This window comes from Bos grunniens, chromosome 14 (assembly GCF_055505025.1).
Source record: "Bos grunniens cultivar Pamir isolate PY7600 chromosome 14, Bosgru_T2T1.0, whole genome shotgun sequence".
Classification (NCBI taxonomy): Eukaryota; Metazoa; Chordata; class Mammalia; order Artiodactyla; family Bovidae; genus Bos; species Bos grunniens.
This window is the reverse complement of record NC_141178.1, coordinates 37,311,531-37,324,676: the sequence shown is the minus strand read 5'-3', so window position 1 is coordinate 37,324,676 and position 13,146 is coordinate 37,311,531. Positions and strand designations below refer to the sequence as shown.

Genomic DNA, 13,146 nt, shown 5'->3' with positions numbered 1-13,146 from the left:
TTTCAAGTGTTCAGTTTTGACAGCACTGGACATAAAGAAATTGCAAGGACAGGTAGATCTGATAAAAGGTCAAAATTAAGGGGTCTGGGCATATTTAGAAACCTTGCAGGAGCTCAAATAAGGCCTCCCCAGAAAGGAGATCATCAGTGTTTAGAACTACTTCTCACATTAATTTACAGAGAAATTTCTGAAGAGGAGCCACGGGAGACTCAACAATTTCAAGGGATCAGAACATTAGAGGGAAATTAAGAAATCAAGGACCAAGGGTGCTTTAAAAATGTCCGCTTTGCTCATGTCTGTCCACACCTTCTCAGTGTGGACTTTCTAGATAGGAAGAGGGGACCAAGGTGGTCTCCATCTCAGCGCTCTTAAAGCACATAATCCAACAGCACTACGTGGTACATGATGAGGGTCAAGAAGGAGCTATACTTTGGTTCCAATGTGGTCTCTGCTTTCTCTAAGGTCACCAATTCCACTGAAATATTTTAGTCCTTTTATTTTTCGTGGGTTGGGTTGGGAAGGAGGGATGTTGCTATCACGTGAAAGGTAATGGGGGGCTCAGATTTAAACCTATCAAGATATTTGGCCATAACAAGTGAAAATTAAATGCAAGTGGCTTTCGGAAGTGATGCCGTTCTATCTAGATAAGGACCCTAGAAGTGCTTGTGGGATACGAAGCCAGAGGAAATGAAGAGACAAGAGGAAAGAGACTGGATATTTCTTGGATTGAAATATCCAGAAGTCTGGGACTTCTCCTGGAATGGAGTGAGGCAAAAGTTCTAGCAGGGAGAGAGGCTTCTTGTCAACAGAGTCCCATAAAGGTCTCCCTTGGTGGTTCTCAGCCAAGACTGCATTAGTACCTCTGAGGAGATTTTGAAAAACCTCATGGACTTGAGGTGCTCCCCTAGAGAGTCTGATTTAATTAGTCTGGCCTAGGGACTATTTTGAAAATCTGCCTGAGCAATTAAGTACGGCGGGAGTTGAGAACCACTGGGTTAGATAAATAAAGAGGATACTGGGGTGGGAGAGAGGAAATAGAATAAATCATTTTCCACTTTTTTCCCTCAGAATTAAGCAGAGTTTCCAGAAAGTGTCACATAAACTCAGGTGGTTCTTGAGATGGCATGTGATTTGATAGCACAGGGATAAGCCTTCTTTGCATATATATACATATATTTATGTCACATATGGTTACATATACATGTACCTGCTCTGCTCTGCTAAGTCATTTCATTCTTGTCCAACCCTTTGTGACCCCATGGACTGTAGCCTGCCAGGTTCCCCTGTTCACAGGATTCTTTGGCAAGAATACTGTAATGGGTTGCCGTGCCCTCCTCCAGGGGATGCTCCCAAGCCAGGGATTGAATTTACATCTCCTACATTGGCAGGCAGGTTCTTTACCACTAGCACCACCTGGGAAGCCTGTATATACATACATATGCATATATTTACAAGTATCTATTTGAATAAATATTAGAAAAATATAACCAGCATATCACATTTGAGAATTCATGTTTTTAATGCTTAGGATGAGGGTACGATAAGGTTCTGAAGTGCAGAAGGTAAATGCATTTAAGTGCACAATCTGTAAATTCTAGAACAAGTGGATATGGCAAAAATTTCTGACAGAGGTATGCAAACAACTGGAGTTTGAAGAATAGCAAACTCAATTGGCTCAAAACCTGTGAATTCTTTCTTGCCAGCCTTCACTGGTCTACACTGTCTCCCTTGGCCTAGCGGTGCAGACCGCACAAAGCCACCCTCTCCCGGCTCTTCTCACCTGGATGCCCGTCCCTCATCCCAAGGTATTCAGATACTTCCAAACTGGGCACAGACTCAAATCGGCCTCTTCCAGCCTCGCAGTCACGATCCGATTACTGATGTTAAAGCCTGGAACTTGTCTCCTTTTTCAGATTCAAATCTGAGCTAAAACCTAACTTAGGGTGCCTTAGCACAATAGGGCGGAAAACCAATGCTCACCAGGCGTCCCAGCCCCGCAAGCACAAATGTGAAACCGAAGCGACCCAAATCCAGGTTATGCAAACGCAAAGGAGGGGGTTGAGGGGACGAAAGGAAAACTCCCCAAAGCGAGCAAACAAATCCCGCCTGCAGAAAAGGCGCCGACTCGCGAACGTTTCCCTCTGTATTTGCCCTTCTCAGGGCATGATGCAACCCCAGGTTGCCTAATTTATATTTGCACATTTTTCCTAGCGAGCTTCAAAACCTCCCAACTCCATAAAATGACGTTTTAAAAGTTCAAGTCTGCAGCCCAAAAAGCCTGCATGACAGGCCGGATAACTCGACGGTCACCTAAGCCCAAGGAACTGGGCTGAGTCTCAAAGGTAGACGAGGAAGGGAGAGGCGCAAAGGCAGGCAGCTAGGAACTTGACAGCCACGTCTGTACCTTTCCCCTACCAGCCTCAGTTCACTGGATTAGCTACTGCCAAGGGCAACCGTCTGTGCTTCACCTTTCCCCTGCTCTGCTTCTTGAGCCCTGCTCCTCTCACCGATCCAAAGGGCGCTCAGAGTGGCAAAACGAGAAAACTAAAACCCCAAAAAAAGTGCCCAGGTCTTTAGCCTTCCTCCTCCTCTTTCTGGTACCTCCCGCCCCCGCTTTCCACATCCTGGCGGCCTCCTGGTCACTCAGTCATCGGCTACACCTTGCACCACCCAATAAAATGGCAGGTAGCAACAGGCGAGGCCTCCAGCCCCGCGCGCCTCCCACCCCGGGCAAGCCTCCTGGAGTCTCCGACGGTACCCCCAAACCCAAATAGCCCGTCTACTCTTCAAGTCCCCAATCCTCGGCCCCGCGAGGCCTCCTGATCGCTCTCCCGGGACCATTTCTGTCGCCAGCGGAGGAGCAGGTTGCCGCGTAACAGGTGCCAGGCGAGAGGGCCCGGGCGGTGGCGCCGCCGCCCAGATGCGGGCTGCGCTGGGCACCGGGAGGACCCCGGTAGGAGCGCCGGAGGAGGCCACGTCGGGGGGACGGGAGCCGGGGTACCACGCAGAGGGAGACAGCTCCCGGGGTTCAGGATGCGGCCGCCCGTCCTCGCCACCCAGGGCGCAACCCTCGCCCAGGCTGCCCCACTTACAATCTCCAGGCACACGAAGGCGCCGGAGTAGGTCCGCAGGATGTCGGGGCCGGCGGGCAGGGTGACCCGAGGCGCGGGGAAGGACATGGCGGGATTCGGGGGCGGCGGAACTGGTGCTCCACCGGCCGACATGCTGCCGCTGCTGCGTCTCCGCGCGCCGCCACCTCCCTCCTCCCGCCTCCGCCTCCTGGGCTCCCGCCGCCGCCGCCGCTCGGGCCCGCCGGGTCCTGGCGCGCCGCTCTGGAGGGAGGGGGGCGTGGCCGCGCCGCCCTCGGCCAGGCCAGGCCCCGCCCCGTCACGTGGGCCCAGGTGAGCGCGCCTCCGCCACTGCGCCTGCGCGGGTCACGTGCACAGGTGCGGCGGCCACCTGGCCCGATTCTTCCGGCGCCCGTTCTCCCGGTCCCCTGTGCCACCCAGCGGCCAGCGCTCCTGGCTCCACTTCCCTACTCTTTATTTGCTCCCCTTAGTCTCCCTCCCCGTAGTTTCCACCTGTTTTCTTTCACCTGTCCCCCCAACTCTCACAGCTTCCCTATCCCACTTTCCTCAATGTAACTACAAATCAGGTCTTGGATCTGTGACTCAAGGTAAAATCAAGGTCATCAGTCACACCTAAAAAAGGGAGTGGATCAATTTTAAATGGGACTCTTGTGGGATTTTAAAAACACCACTAGGACATTGTCGCCTGGTGGAGTCAGATGGGTCAGCGCCAACATCTGTTGGCGATGGATGTCGGGCAGGGAACCAGCTGCTTTGCATGCCAGTGGTGTGCTCATCTGTGGAATGGGGTTGAGGTTATCTGCTCTATATGGATGTCTGAATTACATGATACAACACGAAAATAGTAAACTCCAGGTAAGCGTTCTTTAAATGGTAGCTGGTAGGATGATGACTATTTTTCTAATTTTTACGTATGCACACATCACACTGTTCTGTAGACATGAAATTGCATAAGTTATATTTTCCACATAAAGCTTTACTTATTGGTTTCACCTGACTGAAACTTATGAATTGCTGTTTTCTTAAAAACTATTCATTTATTTATTTGGCTGCACCAGGTCCCAGTAGCAACCCACTCCAGTACTCTTGCCTGGAGAATCCCATGGATAGGGGAGCCTGGTGGGCTGCAGTCCATGGGGTCGCTAAGAGTTGGACACGACTGAGCGACTTCACTTTCACTTTTCACTTTCATGCATTGGAGAAGGAAATGGCAACGCATTCCAGTGTTCTTGCCTGGAGAATCCCAGGGACAGGGGAGCCTGGTGGGCTGCTGTCTCTGGGGTCACACAGAGTCGGACACAACTGAAGCGACTTATCAGCAGCAGCAGCAGGTCCCAGTTGGGGCACCCGGGATCTTTCCTGCATCATGCAGGAACTTTCCTTGTTTTGCAGGAAATCTGTAGTTGCCCCAGGAGGTCTTATTTGCTGCAGAGTCATGTGGGATCTTAGTTCCTCCACCAGAGATCAAACCTAGGCCCCCTGTGTTACAAGGTGGCTTCTTAAACACTGGACCGCCAGAGAAGACCCTGCTGTTTTCTTTTAAACACTTAGAAGGATTTTTTTTTTTTTTTTTAAGATTCTATGTATGGTTTGAATTCCCTGCCCCAATTTATCTCCATTTTATATTTGGCCTTTATGTCAATATTTTATAAGTAAAATAAATGAGAGGAGATAAATTTTCTCAAAGATCAGCTGAAGATAAGCAAAGCTACACACAGCAACATACAAACACATGTTGAGCAGGCTGAAAAAGTATTAGGCAAGATCATCAGACACTAATTGAATACTAATCTTGTCTGTCAGGTTTAGCCTTTGAGGAACCGTGTTTAATTGTATGCATTGGTCATCAGATTTTAGTCATTCTATCTCTTTATTATACTAATAAGCGAAACTCATAGGTGTGGTGGCAGCATCAGAGTAGAAACCATAAAACAGGGTGTGAGTGAAACCTTTTGTGTAGATCTTTTATCTTCCCACCTCTTCATGTCATCACTTCCTGATACTTAAAGTGTGGCATTTATCTAATAGGAAATTTCGTTGGTTTGATCAATGAACCCGCTTTGAGTTTTCAGGCTCAGGCTGTCAGGGAATGATCTTTCATGATTGTTTTATTTTATTTACTGCCAAACAGCTCTCAGTAAACACTTCAAGTATGTCCAAAAGGAAGACCTCTTCAAATTATTCATCATGAGGATGTGCAGCTATAGTGATGGACCCCCAAAATTTCAATGAATAAGCATAAAATTGGAAACGACTCTGATGTTGGGAAAGACTGAGGGCAGGAGGAGAAGGCATCATTGACTCAATGGATGTGAGTTTAAGCAAACTCCAGGAGATGGTGAAGAACAGGGAAACCTGGGGTGCTGCAGCCCATGGCGTCGCAAAGAGTCGGACACAAATGAGTGAACAACAACAAAGCATAAAATGACTTTGAAGTTTCCAATATGCTCAGTGACTTAGAAGAGAGTCTTGATTGTGCTTGTTTAAAATTACCACCAAGGGGAAAACGTCATTGTGTCTCTTCTAGCACCCTCCTTGCTGTTCCATGCATCCCCTGCCATCCTGGACTATACCTGCTTTCTTCCTGCTTCCTCAATGACAAGCGGAATGAAAAATACATCATTGAGACCTCTTCTATTATTGTGACATATTATTTGTTAAAAAATGGATTCCTCCCTAGAATGGTTTTCTTCCCTCATGACCATGACCATGATCTGTTTACTCTTGATGACACCAGTTTCCTTCTAATGAAGGCAGCAGCTTTGGAAGCAAAGACAAGCACTCATCTCACCCCGGCCCCTCATCACTCTCTTCCTCCATACAGTTGACTGTGAGCTCTTCACACCTTCACTTTTCTGTTTTTCCGCATCCTGTTTCCCTGGTTTACTGATCCTCAACATCACCTTTACCTTGCTCACAGACTTCTTTTAGACCCCATGTTTTGGGATGTTATCCTTCACATTCATGACACTTTCAACAATTTTTTGCCTTACAACTTCTTGCTATCTTCAATGAGCTGAACCACACCTGAATCACACCTGGACCACCTTATTGCTTGGAATTTCACTCCTCTGTTTTCTTGAAGGTTGACATCTTCCATCCATCTAAGTCTTCTTTGTTTCTCAGTCCATTGACCTCTGGCCTTTCACTCCCTCCTAACTCTCTCATTCTGGCTTCCCTATCCATCTCGTGCTTATGGGAAGGTATTTTAGAGATGCTTGTGCTCGTCTCACATGTTGCCTCCCATTTTGTACTTTACTATAAATTTATCCACATGGCCATATATCCTGCTGTGTAGGTTAAACCTATCAGCTGCATCTGCTCTCAGATTCTACTCTTAAGACTTTTGTTTCCATTATTAATTCATGTTATTTCGTCAGGGATTCCGAGGTGTCAATTTCTTCCACTGCCCCTCCCCCACTTCTCTCACTTATTATTCCATAGCTTCTTTCACTGTCTCCCATCTCTGTGCTTGGCACACATGGACAATATGTTCAAAGTATGAAAACAAATTTAAGCCATTGCAACCTTCCCTACTTTCTCCTGCTTTACAAGGAGTTTTAGGATCTCTAACCAGTAATACTTGTTTCACAGGAAGCAGGACCATCCATCTATCCAGTTATCCAAGACAAACAGCAGGGTTTGTTTCCCTTGGTAGTCACATATTTAACCAGTTACAAGGTCTGGCAGTTCTACCATCTTATTCTCTAATAGTCATCTTTCCCTCTCTTGCATTTTCTACACTGCTCTCAGAATCATATCTAAACACAAAATTGATTGCAGTCATACCTCTACTTAAAACTCCTTCAGGATCCTCTACTGTCTCAGGGTCCATTTGAAATACCCCAGAATGCATTCAAGGTTTTTCTGGGATGTAGCTTCTGACGCATTCTCTGTCCTCCACCAGCTTTATTAATCCACCTACAGTTCCAAAAATTCTCTTGCCACCAGATCTTTACACATTCTCTTCCTTCTAGAGGAACAGCCGTTCTTCTTACCACTCCTCTGCTGCTGCTGCTGCTAAGTCACTTCAGTCGTGTCCAACTCTGTGTGACCCCAGAGATGGCAGCCCACTAGGCTCCCCCATCCCTGGGATTCTCCAGGTGAGAACACTGGAATGGGTTGCCATTTCCTTCTCCAATGCATGAAAGTGAAACGTGAAAGTGAAGTCGCTCAGTCGTGTCCGACTCTTCGAGACCCCATGGACTGCAGCCTACCAGGCTCCTCCATCCATGGGATTTTCCAGGCAAGAGTCCTGGAGTGGGGTGCCATTGCCTTCTCCATATCACTCCTCTACTCCATAACTATTTTCAGGATAGTTCCTTTGGGTCCTAAGAGCCAATTCATTATGGCAGCATTTCTCTGGCTATTGAGATTAGGTAGGATCACCTCCCATCTGTGTTTCCCTAACCTGTTGTGCTTACTGCACTTAAAACTCTTACTTCACTAAATGGATATTGCTTATCTCATATTCCTTAGCTAGTGTTATGAAACAGGATACAAAACATTGAAAAGTTCAGTGGAAGCACCAAGAGACAAGGCACCCATCTCTCACTTCTATCAAGAATAAGAAAGCTCAGGAATGAGGATTTGGAAAGAGTGATTTGGGGAATTCATGCTGGTAGCCGCATTGCACTCTATCCCTCCTCCATCGCCTCTCCCAGCACGCAGGAAGTAGGTGAGCTTTATTCACATTACATAACAGGGGCTCAAGTAATATCAGCTGACCATGTAAACTCTGCATCTACATTTCTCTGCTTCATAACCATTACTCTCCCCCCTATTTTCCTGTTTCAAAAGAAGCATTTCTGTCTCTATCACAGCTTTTCATTATTTCCCCTTTGTAATTCATTTAGGGAATTAATCCATTAATTTTCTCTTCTTTCTCTTCAGTTTTCAGTTTCTACTTTACACTTGATCTTTCTCCATCTATGAAGATATCCAAATTTCCCTCATCATCAAAACAGCAACAACACTTGACTTCTGCCCCTGAAAGAATAACCAGGACTGGATTTACCTTCCTGGCTTAAACAGCTAAAAACCAAACAAAATATGTGAAACACAGGTTTTCAGACATTGCATATCAAGTCATGCAGAATAGTGAGCCCGAGAGATGGGAAAGAAATGACAGGAGCCCTGTAATTTTCTCAGCTTATTGACTTTCCAGCAAAGGGGAAGAAAGACCCTGGTGAAGTACAGCTGTCTCTATCATCTCTATGAGTTGAGTTGGTACCTCTGAGAATTTGAAGGGAGGGAGGTGCAGAGAGAACTAGGGTTCACAGAGCACTAAAGAGGAAAGAGTTGCATATAGAAAACGCTTAGAAGGTCAGCAAAGGGTCCCCTTAAATCTTCAGACGAATATTTATCAGCAAATAAAAGTAACTTATCTGAGTTGAAGGAAGAAGCATTCCAAAGGAGCAGAGGATTAATCTCAGGAATTCACACAGGGACAGGAATAGTTTATGTGTCCACAATCCAGAGTGTAATGTTGCCTAATTAATGGCTTAGTGGTATAGAATCTGCCTGCCAATGCAGGAGATACAGGTTCTACTCCTGGGTTGGGAAGATCCCCTGGAGGAGAAAATGGCAACCCACTCCATTATCCTTGCCTGGAGAATCCCATGGACAGAAGAGCCGACAGTCAGTGGGGTTGTATGAAGTCGGACATGACTGCATGACTGAGCATGCATGGATAGAGTATTCTGATAAGCGTTGCCTTAGTACTGGGGCAAAGTCAACTTTAGACAGCAGGCTGCTCTGGTCTTCCCTTACAAAGATTTTTAAAAAGCCTAAAAATGCTCAGACCATTTTCAATTAGCTAAATCACAGACCAAGCAAAAATATTGAGGAATACAAAATGTCCAGTACCCAATAAGATAAGGTTCACAATGTCTGGCATCCAATTAAAAATTACCAGGCATGCAAAGAAGCAAAAAATTTGAATCATAATGAAGATAGCAATCAACCACAATCAACAGATCAAGAAATGATATAGATGACTGTATTGTGGAAAAAACATTGGCAGTTATTATAAATGTATTCCATATTTTTAAAAATATAGAATGAAATTGAGCATGTCATGTAAAAAGGACCCAGGTTGAACCTCTAGACATGGTATCAATGTCTGAGATGAAAAAAAAAAAGAAATTCTGCAGAGGATTAGCACTGGGTCAAACACAGAAGAAAATATCAGTTAAAATGAAGACAGAAAATAAAATGGAAACATATAGAGCAAAAAAAAAGACTAAAAAAGTGAACAACATAGTGAGTAGTGGGATATTTGCAAATGTTTTACTATACCTGTAATTACAGTTTCAGAAGGAGGAGAGAGAAAAAAATTTTATAGAAACAATAGCTGAAATTTTTCCAAATTTTAGCTAAACTATATCCACAGATCTAATTCATTCAGTGAACCTCAGGAATTAAAAACATGAAAAAATCCACAAGAAAGACACATCTTAATCAAATTTCTTACAAACAATACTAAAATTTTCAAAGTAACCAGTATAAAAGACACATGACATGCAGAGAAACAAAGAATGCAACAAACGTCTCATTGGAAACAATGCAAGCAAGGAGTAGAACAGCACTTACAAACTACTAGGAGAAAAAAAGAAAAGGAAAAACTGTCAACCTAAAATTCTGTTTGCAGAAAAATGCCTTTCAATAATATAATAAGCACATCATAATAAAAGCAATCAGAAGACAACTTGGGAGCTATATTAATATCATACTAAATAGGTTTCAATGCCAAACTTTTTTACCAGAACTGTTATTTACCAGAGTGTTATTTAATAATGATAGAAGAGTCATTTTATTATGAGGACTTAAAAACTCCTAGTATTTGTGCACTTTATAACAGAGTTTTGAAAATAAGTGATACGAAAATAATAGAATACAAGGAGAAATAGAGAAATCCACAATTGGAGTCAGCTGTCTCATTACTCCTCTCTCAATAATAGATGGATACATTAAATTCTTGGAGAAGGAAATGGCAGTCCACTCCAGTATGCTTGCCTGCAGAATCCCATAGACAGAGGAGCCTCACGGCGACAGTCCATGGGGTTGCAAAGAGTCTGACACAACTGATAGATCAACACACACATTAAATTCTAGGTAAACCACAAATTCCTCATAACTCTGATTATTCCAACCTCTGTGTCTTTGTTCATGCTTCCAATTGTCCAGCCCCTAGAATAATCCCTCTACAACCTCTGAATCTATATTTCAAGGTTCTTCCTGAAAGTCACATCTTCACAATGCCTTCAGTTCTTTTTTTGATCTAAATCATAAGGCTATTAAAAGCAAAAATGTCTTTTCAGGGTTCTAAATTGCAAGTAGCAGAAAATGAACCTGACTTAAACAGAAATGTAATTTATTACATTACACATGAAAAGACAGGAGGTAGTTTATAGATTTGGCAGGACATTTGGGAAGCCAAGCTCAGAAACCAGATGGGAATAACGGTGGTTTCCCTGGTGGCTCAGATGGTAAAGAATCCTCCTGCAATGCAGGAGACTGGTCTGATCCCTGGGTTGGGAAGATCCCCTGGAGGAGGGCATGGCAACCCACTCCAGTATTCTTGCCTGGAGAATCCCATGGACTGAGGAGACAGTCGGTCGGGCTGTGGTCCACAGGGTCACAAAGAGTTGAACATGACTAAAGTGACTTAGCATGCATGCACATGGCCCAAATTAAGCTACAAAACTAGTCTAATGAGGGGGCACTACTTGCAACTCCACCAATCACTGGAATCCATGACTTGGCACTGCTTACATTGGCAGAACTGGATCAAGGATTCTATATCAGCCCAGTGCTGTTGATGCCTCTGTGATCCCTCATAACTGAATGTCAGCCAGTCTCACCACTTTGGAATAAACCTTTCTAAAAAATATTTATTTATTTGTTTATTGGCTGTGCTGGGTCTTTGTTGCTGCACAGGGACTTTCTCTAGTTGCAGAGCGGGAACTACTCTCTGGTTGAGGTGCATGGGCTTCTTGTTGAGGTGGCTTCCCTTATTGTGAAGCACAGGCATGAGGCCTTCAGGAGTTGCAGTTTCCGGACTCTAGAGCGCAGGCTCAGCAGTGTCCGCAGCATGTGCAGTCTTCCAAGACCAGGGATGGAACTGGTGTCCCTTGCATTGCAAGGTGAATTCTTAGCCACTGGACCACTAGGGAAGTCCTGGAATAAATCTTCTTTTGTTTATGCTTCTTTGAGTTATTAGCTTCTCATTTGAACCTGGAAGGTGTATCTAATTTGCTAAACCTAGCACATTCATCTGCACTGTAGATGAAAGGAAATCTAAGAATGTGTCTTCTTTTAGCCCTCCACCATGGAAGTAAGCTTTCTTTCTCACTATATCTTGTACTTTGGGAAACTGACCAAATAAGGAATTGGTCCCTCCACAGCACAGCCAAAAAGATCTTGATAAATGCTTTCTCTATATATTGAGCATATGTAAGATAATAACAGTCCATGGGGTTCGCTAGGAGTCGGACACGACTGAACGACTTCACTTTCACTTTTCACTTTCATGCATTGGAGAAGGAAATGGCAACCCACTCCAGTGTTCTTGCCTGGAGAATCCCAGGGACAGGGGAGCCTGGTGGGCTGCCGTCTATGGGGTCGCACAGAGTAGGACACGACTGAAGCGACTTAGCAGCAGCAGCAGCATGATAATAACAGAGTCTTCTAATGAGAGAAGAAGTTGGGGAAAGTGACCTTCATTCAAGAAGGAGCTTGGTGTTCAGAAATGGAGTGAAATCAGTGGACTTTGAGATGAAGCCAGGGAGTTAGGTAAAGGTTTGGTTTCTTTCTAGAGACTTCTACGTCATGTTTAAGCCTATGAACTTTATCCTAATGACCCGATAAGCACAGTGCAAGGTTAGGGTGTGGGACTGAACTTATGAAACACAAGCTTTAAAAAGATAACTCAGGTAAGGAATAAACTGACACTCAAGTGCTAAAACCATCCAACAAGTCTGAGAGAGCAGTGGGGTGAGGAAGTAAAATTAGAAACTTCCGAGCAGAGACTTGCTTGTCTTGAGCAAATCAATTAACTTTCCTGATGCTCACTCCTCATCCATAAAATGGAGGTTATTTTCCTGTATTTCTCTACCTTCTAGGTTATCGTGAGGTAAGATGAAATATAAGATAAGATTTCGAATTGTAGAATGCTCACAAATGTGATGTTCCGAAAAATATTTAGTGAGTGCTCAATTATTTTGCTAAGCGTGGTGGAAGGTATACAAATTTATTAAACTTAGAGGAAAATATTTTAATTTTACATTTTAAAGAATGTTTCTTATTATCATTAGTCCCTAGTCTCTATATTTTTAACTACACTTCTATAGAGAGGCAGTATTATTCTGCAGATTGGCTAATATATGTGGATCATTTATTGTAGTAACTATCACAAAGTAAGTACCTGGTAAGTATTAAACATCATTAGTAATACATCATTAGTAATACATCATAGAAATTATTCCTGAAAAGGATGTGTGTGTGTGTATTTATATACATATATGGGCTTCCCTCGTGACTCAGATGGTTAAGAATCTTCTTGCAATGCAGGAATCCCAGGCTTGATCCCTGAGTTGGGAAGATTCCCTGGAGAAGGGAATGGCTATCCACTCCAGTATTATTGCCTGGAGAATTCCATGGACAGAGGGGCCTGGCAGGCTACAGTCATGGGGTTGTAAAGAGTCAGAGACACTACTGAGTGACTAACACTAACACTTAAAATGCACACACACACACACACACACACACACATATATATTTGATATTGGTTCTTCATTTTGATAATTGTTTAAAGTTATCCAATAGAAAATGACTTTACAATCTACAGAGCAAAGGATTGGTATTTATAAAGACAGAAAAGGGTAGTGTTGCCAATATTTTACAAAAAAAAAAAAAATCCAATAAAACCATTTTGGATAGCCAATTTTGCATTGAGTACCTCATCACACAGGAAAGGGAATGGAATCTTTCCCCAGATAATTTGTACTTTCAATGTTCTTCAAATCTTATACATAATCAGATCTGATTTTACTAA

The 13,146-nt window shown here is 43.9% G+C and overlaps 1 protein-coding gene and 1 long non-coding RNA gene across 3 annotated transcripts in view; one reads left to right on the top strand and one right to left on the bottom strand.

The window, feature by feature from the left end:
• MAL2 (mal, T cell differentiation protein 2) overlaps positions 1 to 3,305 on the bottom strand; it is a 33,326-nt gene extending 30,021 nt beyond the window's left edge. For both annotated transcript variants that reach the window (XM_086335400.1, XM_086335401.1), the window contains exon 1: positions 3,093 to 3,305. In XM_086335400.1, the coding sequence (XP_086191526.1) occupies positions 3,093 to 3,224 (132 nt within the window). In that variant the 5' untranslated portion in view covers positions 3,225 to 3,305. The remainder of the gene's footprint in view (positions 1 to 3,092) is intronic.
• A 114-nt stretch (positions 3,306 to 3,419) lies between these two features.
• Positions 3,420 to 5,724, top strand: LOC147359279 (uncharacterized). Its single transcript, XR_015140220.1, has 2 exons — positions 3,420 to 3,944; positions 5,221 to 5,724. It is a non-coding gene; the product is annotated as an uncharacterized LOC147359279 (long non-coding RNA).
• Positions 5,725 to 13,146: the final 7,422 nt, after the last annotated feature.